Genomic DNA, 17978 nt, shown 5'->3' with positions numbered 1-17978 from the left:
CAGGTTTAAAAACACTTTATTAAAAGTATAACTTAAAGACTTCATTAGAAAATAGAGCAGCCTCTGTACAATGATGCTTTTAAAGTCCATGTATGTTGATTTCAGTACAAAAATAATGCTCTCTTGTTGGGAGGAGCAGGAATGTGGAGAGACCAAACTGAGAGGCTCTTGACCCAAACAGATTTCAGCAGCAGTGAGGAAGTGGCAGGGCAAGAGCAGAGGTGCCAAAGCAGGTACAATCTCAGCTTCACCAGGTATTCTGCTAGGAAGGACTGCAGGACTGGAAGTCTCTGCTGTGCTGAGAGATCTGCACTCCCATTCCCTTCTGTCTGGCAAATTAAATCTGTGATGGGTTTTTAAACTGCTTCACTGGCTCCCTTGCAAAGCTAATAGCAAAGCACTTAAACTGCAGTGAGTACTGAGCTAAAGATAATATTCCCATGTCTTCGTGGTGGGAAGTAGCTGTGATACTGCTGCACTGGAAAGGTGATAAGCTGGAGTGCTGCAGGGTGCCTCACCCTAAGCTGTGTCAGAAGCAAAGGTAATGGAAGACTTTGTTAATTGGTGACTCGGGTTTTCTGCAGTGAAACATGATGGAGAGGGACCAGAACACAGCTGAAGGAGGCCCTAAGAGGAAAGCTGGGAGTGCTCTCCCTGTCTCCAGCCAGTGCCACTCTCAGTTGCTGCTTGTAAACTCCCAGCTCAGTGGGGTTAGCTGGAAATAACCCCGGATCTTGCCAGAGACAGCATCTGGTCTGGGCTGTGTCTGGTGCTGCAGACGGTGTCTGGCGCCTGTCAGTGCTTTCCCTTCTGTCAGCTGCTATTCCTGACGCCACCACCGATGCACCCGGGAGCTGCCAGCTGGGACAAGGGAGTTAATCAAGGCAGAAAACTTCAGCAAATTAGGTGGATTTTGTTTCTTTGGTGGTCAGAGTCAATGTAAGCCCATGCAAGTGAACATAAAAACTGCCCCTCGACAGCTTTAGGGACTGTTTCCCATTCACCAGCACTGTGATGCTGCCTCTCAGGGTGCCAGACCACTTCCACAGTGTGAGTGAGGAGCTCTGATGGAGAAATCAGCAGTTCTTGCTGAACTGGGGGATTTAAGATGAATTCCACTTGGACAAGGAGGGAGCAGGCAGTGCATGGAGCTGGCTCCATCCATGAGTAACTTGATTTCCAGCTGCTGATTGAGTGCTTGTGCTTAGGATCTGGTAACTCATCAATCATCCACTGCTACAGCAGGGTCGTGCTGCAGTCCTTGGGGTACAACTTCTGAAGGAAAACACATGTCTGGCCTGGGCAGCTTCACTCCCACCATCACTAAAATGCAAGTGAAGGCTGAGATTGCAGGAAATGGATGGCTTTATTGGACAGGCTTTGTGGGTAAAAACATCGGCGTAAAATCTAGCTGGCCTTGTTTTAATTTGTGTTTTTTAATAGTGTGTGCTTGTTATGATGTTTACAGAGGGATTCTAATTGTTGGAAAACTAGGAGTCTCATGGGCTCTGTGTGTGAGGGGGAGGGCTCTGCTAGTGCCTGGCTCTGGTTTCTTTCTCTTTCAGACACACACACAACACTGTGCCCATAGGGCAATCAGGCTCAGAAGCTTTCAGAAAATGGAATTTTGGAGGATTCTGGGAATTTGACCCTTCATATTTGAAGAACTTTGGGGATTTTCTGGGTTTTGGGTTTTCTTTTCATAAATGTTTGATTCTCTTTTTGAGAATCATTCTCAATTCTGCCATTTTGAGCAGGGCAAGGCTATGGAATAACTGCAAAAGACCTTTTGCATCCAGGTGCAAAATCCAGGACCTTTTGCATTCAGGTCTCTTCTCCAAAGTTTTCTCATTCTGTGATAGTTCTTAGAGTCCTACAATGCCCTCCATGTGGTCTGAAGGGAACACTAGAGACAACAGGCTGTGGTAAACAGGGATTTGGAGCATGTAGGATATGGGAGAATTCTGCTAACTCCTGATAATGCTGCATCACTTCTCAGCAGTCCTGGTGGTTGCCTGGCCAGGCTGAGCTCAGGGCTGCAAATGACATCTCCTGATCATGTATACTTTGCAGTTTGAAGAAAGTTTCCAAAAGCAGCATTTCCACTGCCTCCCTGACCTGCCTTCCCAAAGACTGATGTACCAGTGTTGAGGAGGGAGAACTGGCACAGACTGGGACCCATCTCACCACAGGGAGAGGCACTTTCAGGGAGCTCAGCTGAAGCCTGTTGGTCCCAGGAGCAGGGAAATCACATGCCCCCATGGGAGGCTATTCTCAGAGCCACTGTGTGCAGGGCTGGAGGGAGTGTTGGTGCAGTTACCCTGAGCTTGTGGTTGGGTGAGCTTTGCACCCCCAAGGCAGAGAGCAGCAGGCAGGGCAGCACTTGTGCCATGGTGTGATTTCATCTGCCACCTTGGGGAAAAGCTGGGCTTCTTTGGATGGGAAAAACAGAGGGAGAGTGTGGAATTTTGATCTCTTCCCTTTCCAAATCCATACTCTAAGCCTGAATGCTTCAGATTTTAAAATCCTGACCCTACAGATGCTCCTTGTTCGTGGCTATAATAGTTACATATTTCACATTGCTGAGCCCCAGCAATAAGCTTATTGTGGAACAGCCTGAAAGAAACTGAGATTCCATCAGGAATGGAAGATGCAGCTGGGCCATTTCACAGTGATCTCAGTGGGGCTTGGACCAAGTTTCCTTTCCCATTTTGTATTCTCTCATTCTGAGTATTTGATGTGCTCAAGAAATATGTTCTCTGTGTATCACATAAGTAATGAAAGGTGTAGCTCTAAACAAGGCTGGCTGACCTCTCCTTGAGGGTGACCTGCAGTCTGCTGGAATTAGATGTAATCACAGGCTGTGCCCATGCTCCAGGAGACATCCTGATGGGAACAGGAAATTATGGGCATATCCAAGCAAAGCATGTTCTGAATCTCCTGTGGCTTTGTGGATGGTGATGGCATTTCACACTAATATCCAGCTGACTTCCCCAGCTTTCTTTTATCAGAGTAAGCAGAGATGCACTTTCCTTCCTTGGAAATTCCCTGTACAACATTCATTGCAAATTTATCTTTCTTCTCTTTATGTCCTCTTCCCAGTAGGCCAGCCCTAACCTCCTGTGGGGGGAGAGAAGAGGAAATTGAGTGAATGGGGCAAGGGCCTGAGATCTTAACATTGCCAGGTGTGAAACTGTAGGATGTGTGTGGAGCCTGGTTGAGGAATTGAGGTTTAAACAAGAAGGAGGTGAGCCAGAGGTAAAATAAAGATTACCCAGGAGAGTTACAGAAGCAATCTGCTCCCCACCAAGGCCACTCACCTTACTGAAAGACTCCTCAAATAGGACACTGTCACCCTGGGTGTGCATGACAGGAGCTGAAATGGCGTGTTCCAAGTCATAACCAAACCAGAGCTTGTTTATAATTGCCTGCAATAAAACAAATCCCACACTGCCCAGCTGGACATGAAACCTGGGCTGTCCAACCCAGGCTGCACTGAGCCAGACCCACAGTCCTACCAGCCTGGTGTCCTGCTTTTGTGGTGACCAATACTAGATGTTTGGGGCAAGTAAAAGAATAGGATGAGCATGTAATACTTCCCAGAATGCCTTCCCTGGCCTAAAGTCTCAGCCTTCAGTGACTTCTAAATTGCAAATTAACAAAAGCACTGAGGAGTCAAGATCCAAGGAGAGGTGAGTAGGGACTACCATGGCTAGAAATCTGGGAGGGCTGAAAAAACTGGCAACTTGCTGTGGGTTTCACTTACCATGGTGGTAGCACTGATAATCCAGCTCCCCCCAGCTCCTCCAATCACCAGCATGTCTCCTGACTTGGAGATGAGGATGGAAGGCACCATTGCTGAGGGAGGCTTCTCTCCTAGAGCAGAAGCAGAGATATTATTCTTTCCATGTGGCTCCAAACAGGGTAGGAGGAACACAGGTCCATCTACCTTGCCTTTCTTTTGTCTCCCACAGATAAAAGCGACTCCTTCCTCAAGATGCTCAAGATTTCCAGAAAATTTTCCTTGTACTGAAAGCCCATCTCCCAAGAAACTGGGACCTCTCTTGCACAAGCTAAACAAGCCTCTCTTGATGCAGGACAGGGCATCCTACAAGTATTCAGGACTTGCTGCAGCTCATCCAACCAGATGAGGAAGCCTTAGCAGAAATTCTGCCACAGCAGCACTGGTATCCTCTCCCAGCAGGGAGCAGGGACAGCATATGGCACAGAGCCATGTCTGCACCAACCCTGCTGTGTCACAGAGCTCGGTGCAAGCCTGTAGCAGCTCTATACTCAGGATCAGAGATGAGCCTAAAATATCAGCAGGCTTTTTTTAGCAGTAGTTTCTCCACTTCTTCCCTCCCCTTCCCATCAGCCAGTGATCAGCTTCAGCATTTTTTTTTAACCACTGATTTCTCTGGTTAGAAACCAAAACTCCTGTATTTCCATACAAGGAGATATGTGGGTAGACACAGACACACTATAGGGCTATATCCTCTTTGAAATAAACTGAAATAAACTTGCTCTCATCCAGGCCTAGGAAAGGAAAGAGTACCTGTAAGTTTACAGGTTGTCCCTGCCCACTTGCACACAGCCTGTGCATCCATCCCCTGGCCCTGTGCTTTATTCTGAGGATGAGGATGCTCACCTGGCTTAATGCTTCTGTTTGCTATGCAGAAGTCAGCAAGTTCATTATTTAAAATTATCCCAGTTTGGTTAGAATACACAAAGGAGCCAAACCTGCAGGGAGGAAAGATGAAGCCTTTTAGTGCCCAGGGTTCTCCTGTTGTGGATGACATTTACTGCTGTGAGTAACTTCTCTCTCCTCCCAGCCTGCAAGTGTCTCACTGAAGGTGTCCAAAAGGAATTTGTGCTGCTGCTGGTGACAGAGATAAGTTCCCTGTTACTGGTACCACAGAAATTCAGCAAGAGCCTCAGCAAGTTCTTGCATCCTCCTGAATTATGACAGCCCTTGGAGCTGATGCTCACAGATCTTGGCTGTCACATGGAAAAGGCACTCCCAGCTCAGAAGCTGCCTAAACCAGTGAAACCCACGGGTTTTGTTTTGCTGGTAGCCAGCCCCCACAGCTCCCCTGTGAAGCTGGCACGTGGCCTGTGTGACTGTCCCCACCCTGGGCTACTCACGGGAAGTTGATGGTGCTGGTGGCCGACACGGCGCTGCCGTCTGCAGCGAGCACAGAGATTTGGCTCGTGCCCAGGCTCCTGTGCTGGTCCTTGTGGAGGGACTCCAGCAGGCTGTAGTAGCTCACTGGGTGGTCACCACGAGCATCTATCCTCTGCCTGGCAGACTCAGCAAACTGGTCAGACAACAGGGTCCCCACAGGCACCTGCCAGCACAGCAAGGACATGGAGCTGGTCACCAAAGCACAAGCCTGTCTTTGGGCTCAGCAACTGAGCCCCAACAGTCAGAGCTTGGGGTGGCAGCATTCAGCCCCAGGCCACTCTCATCCCAGAAAATGGACCAAGCTCAGCACTGAGGCACCTCAACATGGGCAGGAGCATGTGCACACCCTTTGTCAGGCAAGTGAGTATCAGCCTACAGCTGAAGCTGCAGAGTAAACAGCCTGATCCTGCCTCTGCCTTGGCCAACTCAGCTCTTCAGTAGCAGCCTAAAGTATTTTCTTTCCTTCCAGGCTGCAAAGAACGAGCATGTCAGAGCATTGCTCAGTGCTGTAGCATTGTACCCACACACCATGGAGCTCACCTGAGCTTCAGAGAAGGCTGGGTCACTCATGTAGGGTCTTAGCATGTTGCCAAACTTCAGGGCCTCTGCAATGTGATGATAGGTTTCTACCTTCTCCTCAGGTGTGGCCAGTGATGCTTTATGGAATTTATACTCTGTGGAGCAGGATGAAATAATTTTGTAAATAGACCAGAGGCATTGTTTTTTCAAGAAGTGTTAAAAAAAAAAGGCTGAAAGAAGGCTCCTCTTCCCACCCCACTTCTATCAGGTTTCCCCTCTGCTTTAGCAGGATGTGGATGCAGAAACAACCAAGTACTAATTTCCACTGTGACTTTAATTTCTTTTGAAGCATTGGGAAAGCCATGCATCCTTTGGCCTTTGCAGCAGATGTGGTGATGCTGGCCCACTGTACAAGTGAACCAGTTCTTCCTCTTGCTGCATAGCATGGTCACACTGCTGCTTTGGGCCCCATTCTGGCTCCAAAACTCCATTTCTGCCCATTGCATTTTATCACTCTGGAGCAATGCTCTCTGAAAACCTCTTGCTGACCCCTTTCCATTAGGAATTTACCTTCCAATACCTTGAGGATGAACATGAGCACTGCACCTCCCATGGGTGGTCCTGGAGCAAATACTTTGGTGTGGTTGTTCAGGGTGATGTTCAGAGCTGAGGACACCTCTGCTTTGTATGCCTGAAGGTCCTCCAATGAGAGACTGGACCCTTCAACAGAGACCCAGGAGCTGCCATTAGCACAGCAGCTTAGACCTGCCTGCGTCAGAGCCTTGGTAAAGCTTGTGAAGACCCATCCCTGTACAGCCCAAATTCCTTGCACCCAGCACAGCACTGCCCTCACACATCCTCATGTGCTGCCAAACCCCAGGATGTCACAAAGCCTAAAGGAGTAAGAGGGGCGAGTGCATGAGCACAGCGGGCAAAGGCCAGAGCAGTGGGTGGTCTCAGCCCTGCTTCTGGGCCTAAGATATGGGAACTGGGGGAAGGTGGCCTCTTCCCATGCCAGGTACCACCCCAAGTGACAAGCAAATGGCATGGGTTGGCTTTCCCCTGGTACAGGCTCACTGTGAGCCGATGGCTGGGAGAAAGGCCAGGTTGTACTTGTATCTGGACTCCCTGTAGCTGTTACTCACCAGCCTTCCTGATGTCCTCCACCAGGGCCCTTCCTATCTCTCCCTCATAAAACGCTGCAGCTCCGTGTTCCGCCACAGCTCGCAGCGTTTGCTGCAGCGCTGGCCACCGGAAAGTCTCGCCAAGATTCAGAAATCTGTCACCAGCACACAGCAGTGGGCTGTTCAAGAAGAACATTCATCAGTTTTACAGCATGAGCTTGTTCTTGCCCAAGGCCAATGGCCTCTTTTTCCTACCAAGAGCTGTTCTGGATTACGGATGCTGCGTACTTTCCAGTGTCAGAGAAAGTGTCTGAAGCCGAGGGAACAGTGGCCCTCACGCTGCAGTTTCATTCATGGGTCTTACCAAAGGCTTTTTCCTGGTTCAGAGAAGGCTGGGTGACGGAAAATTTTTGCCAGAACTGGAGAAATGACCAGTGGCTCTGAAAGCAGCTTGATGGTTGGTTCAAACAGGGCTTTCCATGGTAAGCGGCCGTGGCGCTTATGGGCTTCCTCGTAGCCACGGAGCTCTCCAGGCACGCCAATCCAGCGGGGACCTGAGGAGCACAGCAGCACTGTCACACCAGACATCACTGGCCTGGGGCTGCCACCTCTCTAACAGCTCTCCAACCCAAGTCTGAGTTGGAAGAGGCAACCAAGGCTTCTAAAAGCAGGCTGGGTTTGTTTACTGCCTTTTCCTCCTTCATGTATTTCCCTGTTACTGAACATCAGGGGTGTGGAGAGGCTGGAGCCAGGCCTGAGGTGTGCTGAAAGTGTAACAGGCAACAGGCACGTGCTGCAGCAAGGGAGGTGGCAGCTGGACACTGGAGAAATGGCACTCATGGAGCCTGGGCAAACACCAGAACAAGGGAAGCAGTGAAATTCTCCATCCCTGAAGAAATTGAAAAACGTGACAGGACAAGACTCTGGGCAGCCTGAGCAACACCTGACATCACCCTGCTTTGAGCAGAACTCCAGCTGTCCCTTCCAACCAGAGTTGCTCCTGATTCCTCTTCAGGCTCTTCCAAGGATAAGAACATCTCCAGAATCTAGGGCACACCCCAAAAGATAATGTTCTAGGGAAGGAGAATGAACACAGCAGGAAATGTAGAAAGATCCAAGATGTGTTGGTAAAGCAAGAGTGTCTGAGCCCAGCAACCCCTGATGTGCCAACGTGCTTCCCCAATCTATGGACATGGCAAGCACATGAGATTGATTTCTTTTGCTTCCCAAGAGCTATTGATCTTATTTTTCTCTGTAAGAACTTCTGGGGAATGAGAGCTTTGGGAAATCCAGTCTTGAACTGCAGACTTCCTACAGAGAAGAGAAGTTACACTGTGATTTCTCCTCATGCTGGCTCCCCATTGCCTCGCAGGTCAGGTTGCCAGTGTTATTACCAAACAGGAATTTTTATGTTTATGGACCTAGACTTTTTAGTTATTTTTGCAAAAGGCAATCCAGGTAGAGAGTGTTAAACTAAATAGAACTCCAGATCAAGTCAGTGAGGTGCTCAGTTCCCCACCCTGAGCTCTGTGCACACCAGGAGGGCACACAGCTGTGTCCTTACCAATGGGGAAACCAGCACCACAGCCAGACAGCAAGTCGTGAGGAAACACTCGTGGGACTGTCTCACGGGCGTTGATCACCTCCACTGCTCCTGGAAAGAAGAGAAGGGAAATACATCATGTTGTCTTCCTGAAGCAGGTGATCACCCTTCAGTCAGCTGTAGCACTGCACGTGCTGCTGAGCTGCTCTGGAGCCTTTTGCCAGATATGCCAAGGGCACCTGCAGGGTCAAGTGTCAGCACAACTTGTCCTTGACTCCTGAGGTTTTATTTAGAGCAAACCAAGCAGTGCCTACCTAAAGGTACTGAAAGCACAGGGAGAAGGCCAGGGCTTGTCTCCAGGCAGCTAAGGTTCCCCCCAGGGTTCATGGGCTGGGACATGGGCTGGGATATGCTGCCTCACACCTGCAGGTTCCTGCACTTCTTCTACAGATGGGACATGTCAGAGGCATAATGTGAGCCTCATGCTCCTGGAAGGGCCATTTACCAAATGATGATGAGGCAAGTCCATCATATTTGAAGCCCTCTATATACCAGGGAGCTTGAAAGGACAAAAACAAACCCAAACCCCCAGTTGCATACACTCCTTTTTCAGATCTAGTCTATCACTTTACTCCTTCTCTGCCTTGTATCTATCTGTCCCTGTCACAGTCCACAGAGCCAGCTGTGCTGCAGGACCCCACAGTGCTCCCAAGCTCCTGAGCTGTGCACAGCCAAGGGCAGCTCTGTGCAGCAGCATAACTCAGGTAGCAGAGGAGGATTGTTATCAGGAAACAAAGTTCCATGGCTTTGCCAAAAGGAAAAAAGAAGAAAAATATAGATGGTCTGCCAAAAGGAAAAAAGAAGAAAAATATAGGTGTTCTGCCAAATTAAGCTCTTGCATAAGATACAGCCAAACTGTTCCAGATTTGTGACTCTGTGAAACTACTTGGCAGGGATTTTAAAACTATTATATTGTTACAGTGTTCATTGTTGATATTACTATTAGATATATAAGCTCTGGGGGTTTTTGGAAGCCAAGACTTAGAAACTCCCACACTGAAGACACAAAAGCAAGAAAACAACAGCAAAGTTTAAGCCAAACACAGAAAGGCTCCCCAGCAGACACTGAACATTGCTAGGTTTAGATTTCTGAAGTGGGACAGGAAGTGTCACCACTGCTTTGGGGAGTCACAGCAGCACTGGTGCCAGCAGTGTGAGACAGCTCCAGTGCCCAGCAGGCACTGCCAGAGCTGCTGGGGCAGCACAAGTGCCATCCCAAGGGCTCAGCTGGCACTGCCAGCCCAACACTGCCAGCACACCCCTCCTGCCTGCTTCACTCAGCCACTCACACCTGGCTGCAGTCAGCTGTGTGACTTTGGAATGTACACTGGGATTGCTTTGGAGGGGGAAGGAGAGGCAAACTCAGCCCATTTTCTATCAAAGCTCTTTCCTCCACACACACATTCCTGCTGTGAAATGACAATCACAGCTCCTGGGCTGGATGCTTTGGATTAAGAGCACAAGTGTGCTTTGTGATGTAGCTTTTATATTCAAAATATTGCTGTGAGAGAACAGGCAGGATTCTGATTTGTCCACAGCAGTTGTGTGTCTGCAGAGGGACAAGGCACCATGGAGAGGCCATACCTGTGCTGGCATTATAGATGGTAAATATGACCCCACCACCCAGGCCTGAACTCTGAGGGCTCATCACTGAACTGCAGATCAAGCCAGCAATGGCAGCATCCACAGCTGTGCCTCCACTTTTCAGGATGTTCCTGTGGAGGGAAGGGAAGAAAAAAAGACACTGTTAAAATCCAGAAATGTCAGAATGGAGGAACCACATGAAAATGCCTCCTTGGGACCCCTGCAATACAACACCCTGCAACTTGAGGAGAGCAGCTGGAGAAATGTAGTGGCAGCAGTGTGGGGTGTGAGGGGCACCTTCCTCTGCTAGAGTGAGAAGGAACAGTTAGAAGGAAAGAAAGGAGAGTCCACAGGAGGAAAGAGCAACCAGGGCCAGACCTGTGGGAGGCTGGACTTGCCCTGGGCAAAGAGTTATGGGAGATGGACAACTGCTACTGCTCACAAATGCTGTGGACTAAAAGGGACAGCAAGGAGTCCCAAGACATGGAGAAGGATGCTCTGAGCACAGAAGAGGCTTTCCACCTACTAGGAACCAACCAACTGATCTCTAGCTTCCCAAACACCATTCCTAGTAAAGGCATATGCTGGTCAACTGGACAGGAGCACTGAAGTGGGCAAACTCCAGAGAAAACATGTCAATTAGCTTCATTGTTCCTACAACGTGACTTCCTGGGCTTATTAGCTCAAAAATGCCCCAGCCTGCTCCCTGCATTCCCAAAGATAAAACCAACAAAGAAACAAAATAAACCCTAACAGGAAACAAACCCTCAACTGCTTTTACCAAGGCACAGGCATTAAGGCAGCCTCTTGCTGCTGAGAGCAACGAGGTTCTGTCAGTCTGTCAGAGAAACATGTCTCAACAAATGCTTCCCTCGAGAACATCTGAAAACCATCATTTCCTTGCAGTGGAAATGGGGTGGCATTTCCTGCACAGCTTGCCAGCAGCCAGTGCTGGTGTTTGCTAGGAAGGTTCCTAACTGCTTCATTGGGTTATTGCTCAGATAAGGCAAAGCCAGAGGGGAGACTGGAGTAGTTCAGTAGTTGCTGTGCAGCTGATCCCAGAGTTTGCATGGGAACACAGAGCACACATGGAGACTGGTGTTTATTTTCCATCCACAGACATGGCTGGGACCTGCTGGGTCCAGGAACAGGATGCTGCCAGCAGGCACACTGGCTGTGGCTTTCCTTTGTTTCCCCAAGTGCCTCGGAACCACTGCCTGTAAGGAAATGACACGTGGACAAGTGGGAAGAAAAGGAACAGTAGGGAATATCAGGCTTTCTGTTTGGGATCTGCATGGCTTTTGGCCTCCTGGGAGCTCCCTGGCTGTAAATAAGCAAAGAGCAGATTTAATTGAAATTCAGTCAAGACAGTAGAAGTATAAAAGACTTTTTTACACCACTTGGAAAGAAAGATGTAGGTTAAAAAAGTTCTCAAAATGTCCAGGCTATACACCCTCCGTTTGTGTAACATTTGTCTCTCAAACATTTTGGCTCCCATGTTATTATTTTACTGTTCTTTCAATTATTAAATGCCCGTATCCATGAAAGCAGAAGGATGGAAGTTTACATGCCTGTAAAAAAAGCATCTGAACATGCAGACTGAGGCTCAGGCTCACCCACCCAGCTCCTTGCAGCACAGGACGGACTCACCACACCAATGGCCCTGGGAGGTGTTTGTCTGAAACTGAAGCTGTTAATTGCTGACCACAGAAAGGACATGAGGGCTTCCTAAAAAACTTGGTCACCTCTGCAGAAGATCCAGAAAGTGGTAGAAAGTTGGAAAAAGAGGGAAGAAGGACTGCTACACTGAGCCAGGACAGTGCTCCCCAGAGCCCCTGGAGTGTGGGCTGTGAGGGAACACATGTACAAAGCCTGGTGGCAGGGAAAGGCATGGCTCTGGCAGGGAAAAACAGCTTTGAAAAGAAGCTTGGAGATGGTATTGTGCACATTTCAATGCAATGTATTAAGACCTTAACATGGAACATCAGGATCATTTCCCAAAGCCTGAAAAGCCAGTCTCACCCAAACTCTCAGCACATTCACATTGGCCTCCAGCCTTGAGCCTTTCCCCCCAGGCTCTCCAGAGACTGAAACTCAACAGAAAATACACTGAGCTGGCTCTTGGCGTGTCACACGTGACTCCCTGTGCATGGCTCACTCATTTCCAGTCACAGACCTGCCCCATCCCTGGGAGTGATGCCTGGGGAATTTAGGGCCACTACATATAGCAAAACCACATCTGGATTTATGTCCCATTACTTGGCTCCCTTTAGATGGATCTCTGCTGCAATGAGCTTAGTTATAATGCAAAGTCCTTGATCAAATTGTGGCACCTCACCAGGTCTCCCTAGAGATACCAGCGCTGCAGCTGACACGATCTGATAAACAATGCTTTGTCCCATATCCTTCCTGCCAATTAGCACTGGGGTTTAGTCATTAATGAAGTTTCCTTGTGATAAGGAGCAGAAGAGGGTGTTAACAACCAAGTCCCATTCCAGCAGCAGCAAACAGGGATTCACCTTCCTTGGAAAGGGTGAATGATGGCACTTTGCTCACAGCAATGATGGCACTTTGCTCACAGGGCTGTGCTGGACTGCAGACCAAGACCTCTGCTCTGCCCTAGGCTAGAGGGAGCCCTGAAGCCCCTTTAAACACACTGGAAATGCTAATGTATCAAATTGTATTGAGGTTTTTTTTCTGCTAAAGGCTGGGGACTGGGAGACCACCCATAACACAGCATCTGCCTCCTTAGGACTTATGAAGACCAAAAGCAACAACTGCTTCTATAAAAAAGGGCCAGTTACCAAATTTAAAATGTACAAGAAGGGAAACCAAATCCTTTGAGACGTAAACATTCTTCAGAAATCTGCTGGGCCATCACTGAAAAGGATTTTTGCATCAGATTCTCTGGTTAGAACTGAGCTTCCCAGGGCTGCAGATGTTTTCTGACTGTTAAAGTCTCACCATTCTCACCCTCCCCACCACCCTGCTCCCCCGGGGGTGTTGATTTCGAAGAAGGCTGGTTCCCAGGGTTTGTGCTAGGCTACACTGGAGAAGTGGGATCAGAGATGGCTGCTGGGCCAGGCCAGGCCAGCTCGCCTTGCTGCAGTGATTCCCACCACTGGGAATGAACATTTTTCCTAAATATGTCCTTGTCCTTATGCTTGCTCTTGCTTCTGCCATTTGGGAAACAAAAGAATGCAGAGCAATGAACGACAGAGCTCAAACAGCACACTGGTGGGGAATATAGAGCTTTTTTGCATGCTTGATGAAGAGAGCCTCTTCCAGGAGGGAACAAGTAGTTCAGAGTTGGAGGTGAAGTTTGAGTACTTCTTACTGTCACAGGGCAATCATCTCCTGTCTCCTCAGGGCTCTTGACATGAGGAGAAATTAGTGAGGTGAACTGTGGTACCAAATCCATATCCTTAGATAAAAACTGCTCTGATTCTCCTTTTAGCCTCCCACCCCTCTTCATCAAAGCATTTCACTTCATTCAGGCACAAGTTTTCTCCCGGGGCAGGATCTTAGTCTGGGCCAGACAGCTGTACAAGGTTGTTTTCAGCTCCCAGTTTCCAGCAGAACAAACACAGCATGAGACCCAACCTTGCTGAGCACTGGGAGCTGGGCACTGATGGCTAAGGGGAGGTTTAGCTCAGGACTTGCCAGCATGGATGGTGATAGGCTGAAGGCTCACTGAGATTGCTCACTTTCTGCAGGGACCCAAAGAGTTGCATAAAGATTTCAGAAATCCAGAGTACATGAACACAATCTCCAGAGCTGGAGAACACATGGGCCCTGAGGAGTTTTCCCCAACCCACCATCCCACTCATTGAAATACAAGATTCCTCCTTGAGCAAGAGGCTTAGTTCAGTTATTCTCAGTAAATTCAATTAACAATTCTACTAGGAACACACAAAGACTCCCAAATGGAAGAGTCTTAAACCAAGAGAGTAAAATGTAATTTCATTCCTGACAACTCACAGAGCATTTTGTTTGAGTTTATCTTTAAAATAAACAAGATTTTAAATTAAAGAATAAAATCTGTGAGTAAGTCAGACATTAGGGGCTGCTTTTAGATTCCAAGGCTTCAGGCACCAGAGCAGTTCTCTGAGCATCCCCCACATGGATTCCTGTGAGCTCAGAAGGAATTTGCAGGACGAAAGGGATGGCTGTGGGGTCACAGCAGGAGAGAGGGTCTGCAAGGTCAGTGAGGAAGGGCAGGGACAAACCAGCCCTGTAGTGTGTCTAGGGCTGCCTGGCTTTGCCCTGCTCTCACCTCGCTGCTGAAGTGAAGTGTCACATGAACTGCCAGTTCACAAGTGGGGACAGCAGGCCCTGATGGCCAAGACTGCTCTCAGAAATTGGATTTTATTGCTATTGCTGTAACAGAATTCTTATGGATGCTAAAATCTTATTCAGCAAAGATGAAGCAGGAAGCAGCTGTATGCTTATCATCTCAGGGTGCCCCCATCAGGGACCCTGAGTCAGCCTTGAGGAAGCACTCACCCTGCAGAGTCACACAGGATGACACAGAGCAGAGCAGATGGCTCCGAAAGGCTGAGCCCCTGCCAGAGCCCCTCTGCTGTGGCATCCTCACAGTGTCACTGCCATGTGACACTTCCCCACTAGTGAAAGAATGCCATTTTCTCACCTGGCAGTTTGCTCTGAGAACTAATTTAGTGCTGAGAGCACTAAAGAGCATCATGTGCTAAGAGCTGAGGGCTTAAAAAGTGACATACAGGTATAACAGCACAGAAATGCCTGGGAGAAAATGAACAGGATCACAGAGCATGCAAGGAGCTTCCCAGAGAGAAAAATGTCCCACTGTGGGCTAGTGGGACAGAGAAAGAAATCTGACAACAAGGAAAAGGGCAAATATAATACAAAGCTTCTGGTCCCAAGCTCTCTTGCAGAGGAACATTTTTCTAAACAACTTTACTTTTATTATGTCTCTACAAGGACATGCACAGAAGAAGCTGGGAGAACACAGTGGGTTGTCTCGTTCCGAGTCTAAGGACAGCGTGAAACGAGCACAAAGATTTCCAAGAATGGCTGGAGGCAAAAGATACCAGGAAAAGCAGCAGCAATCATGCAGCAGCAGGGGAGTAGGGCTGACCACTAGGCAGAGGGTGAGCAGTGCAGAGCCCAGGCAAAGGGGGAGAGTAGCCACAGCTGGAAAGGTCCCAGAGGCTTGGCAGGGCTGGAGGAGAGAGCAGGACCTGATGTGCAGATGCCCCAGGATGGGCAAAAGGGGAAAAAAATGAGATGGGAAGGTGAAGCAAGGGCAGGATTTTGTGGGGATCATTGGCAGACTATTTGTAGGAAATTTAATTTGGTCCATCAGAGTGGAGGGACAGCACAGACCTGTCAGCAAGTGTGCTGGAGGTGCAGCTGCAGAAGTGAGGGAGGCTGGGGAAGCCTGTGGAGCTTCTTGCTGAGAGAAGGGGGGGAAACAAGGGAGAGCCCAGCAGCAGAGTAGCCAACTAGACAAAGCTGCTCAGTTGTCCACTGGCCACAGATTTCTGTGGGTCTCATTTCAATGTCTTCCAGTTGATTCTACACTACATCAAGTTAAAGTTTACAATAGCTGCAAAAACAAAAGCAGTGGTTTTCCCCAGCAGATTCTTTGGGCAATCCACTTATGTATTTTCCCCTTTTTCCATTAATAGTGATTTTAAAAATACTTCTGCTTTCTGAAGAACATGTGGCTTCACACAAAAACCCCATCTCACTGCTTGACATACGTGCAGCCACAGTATATTTTCTCCAGCTACTCACAAATGCTGTGCCAGCAGCATTTGTCATTGCCAGAATCAGAGGTGAGACATGGCAAAGTGTGGTATTATGGCACCACATCTCATTTCACTCCCCCAGCCACGAGGCAGAGCACACAGCTCCAGCATCCAGCATCACATGTAAACTTCCATCCTTCTGCTTTCATGGATACAGGCATTTAATAATTGAAAGAACAGTAAAATAATAACATGGGAGCCAAAATGTTTCAGAGACAAGTTTTACACAAACTGAGGGTGTACAGCCTGGACATTTTGAGAACCTTTTCAACCTACATCTTTCTTTCCAAGTGGTGTAAATATGTCTTTTATACTTCTACCGAATTGAGTGAATTTCAATTAAACCTGCTCTTTGCATTTTTCTTCATAGCAGACACGCTTGCTGCAGGCTACAGTCCAGAAACAGACCCCCAAGAGGCAGGGATACCAGTCCCCCTTCCCCTGCCTTCCCTTCCTTGTCTCTGTTGAAGCCTGGCTGCAGCTCTCTGCAATCTCCTCGAACTTTTTAATTTATTCTAAATCACTCATCCGACAGATCTACCATGCCATAATAAGTAAATTTCTTCCTTCCCCACTTAAAACCAGCATTATACTTGTATACTACAAATATTTATACTATCCAAAAGGCCAAGGGTTTGCACAAATTGCAAACTTTTGGGACTTTGCAATGAAAGTAAGCATCATCCGCGGAGGCGGAGGCTCCGTCCCGGCTGGAGCGAGCCCGGGAGCGGCACGGGAGCGGAGCCAGGGCCGTGCTGGGAGCGGGTCCCGTCCGTGAGCCCGAGGCACGCCACGCGAGGAGCCGAGCTCCTGCCGTGCACCTACCGGCCGATGAGGGAGCAGCTCTCGGTGTCGGCAGCCACGGCCCCGTGCAGGTGCTGCTGCGGAGCGCACCTGGGCTGGCTCAGGATGACCACGAGCGTCACGGCCACCGCCAGCACAGCCAGGGTCAGCAGCACCAGGCAGCAGATCTTGCCCGTGGACATGGCTGCTCCTGTGCCCGAGCGGCCGCAGGGCTCTCGCTCCTGCCGAGGAGGCGCCTGTCCAGCTCGGGGGAAGTGGATATATCCCGAGCTGAGAGGGAGGTCCCGCTGCAGTGGGCTCTGCCCCCAGCGATCACATTCTTTCTAGCATTAAAAGCTGCTAAAAAGAGAGCGATGTCCTCTCTTTCCTATTCTCTTTTATAAACTTTTCTTGTAGATCCACAATCCGCCTTTTTTGTGTGTGTCTCTCTGATGAAAACATTTAACACATTCACTCCTGAATGTGTTCACTCTCCACACCACTCCCGCTTCTCACAGCCTCTCTGCCTTCCCATTCTTGACACACAGATTACCTAAAAAAGGTGGCCTATGTGAATCACTGGGAAAATTCCCTCAGCCCTACACTGTAAACTTGGGGTGTTTTGTTCCTCTAAAACTACTCAAACACACTGTACAAAGCTAGAACCTCCATATATACTATTAGTTTACCTTATAGGTTATTATAATCTTGTTTACTTTTTTCAGATGTGCATATTGCCGGTCCACAGCAAACATGTTCTGTAAATGAGCACAAGAGAACAACTGGAATAAAGCAGCACTTTGCAAATGTTGGTGCCAGAGCACCAAGATCTCAGGGGTCCAGCCTGTGCACGGCTGCTCACTGGGACAGACCTGATCCCTCACAGAGCAGTGATGAGCAGCAGGAATTGCTGCCCAAACAGCCTCTTAATTACACAGTTCTCCTTGCACTCGAGAAGGTAGATAGGGCTCCACATCTGCCTGCTGTCTTTCTAAAAGGTGTTACCTGTGATCCTTTCCCTGCTAGATCTGGGAGAAGGGGAATTCACCTCTAGGGCAGATTTACACTTGTATTTCAGAGGAGATTTTGAATTTGTCCCACTAAACTTTATCTTATAACTAAGCAATACTACTTCACAGGTCATATCTCAATAAATGAATTTGATAGGCTAAAATGTCTTTTTTGTGATTGTAGCTTCTCATAAGGTTACCTTGAGGAACTGAAAATAGTTCAAGAAAAAGTTGGCATGTGTAAACAAGCCTCCTCAGCTCTAATGTGACTCTTCACTCCAATTGCTGATTTTGTAGTTTCTCAATCCCTATGTGACTTTGATGTTTCATTTTTGACAAATTACAGTATCACACTTAAAGAATCATCATCCTGATGTT

At 48.4% G+C, this 17978-nt stretch overlaps 1 protein-coding gene across 1 annotated transcript; it reads right to left on the bottom strand.

Moving 5' to 3' along the window:
- GGT5 (gamma-glutamyltransferase 5) lies at positions 1-16920 on the bottom strand. Its single transcript, XM_059863951.1, has 12 exons — positions 16633-16920; positions 10016-10146; positions 8393-8482; positions 7193-7382; positions 6850-7007; positions 6275-6424; positions 5726-5859; positions 5146-5348; positions 4649-4740; positions 3767-3876; positions 3321-3428; positions 1-3120 (listed from the first exon to the last, which is right to left on the bottom strand). The coding sequence occupies exons 1-12, from the start codon at positions 16791-16793 to the stop codon at positions 2974-2976; spliced, it is 1674 nt and encodes a 557-aa protein (XP_059719934.1). The 5' UTR covers positions 16794-16920; the 3' UTR covers positions 1-2973.
- Positions 16921-17978: the final 1058 nt, after the last annotated feature.

Source organism: Haemorhous mexicanus, chromosome 19 (genome assembly GCF_027477595.1).
Source record: "Haemorhous mexicanus isolate bHaeMex1 chromosome 19, bHaeMex1.pri, whole genome shotgun sequence".
NCBI classification, from domain to species: Eukaryota; Metazoa; Chordata; class Aves; order Passeriformes; family Fringillidae; genus Haemorhous; species Haemorhous mexicanus.
Note: the sequence above shows the minus strand (reverse complement) of the source record. Positions and strands in the feature narration are given on the sequence as shown.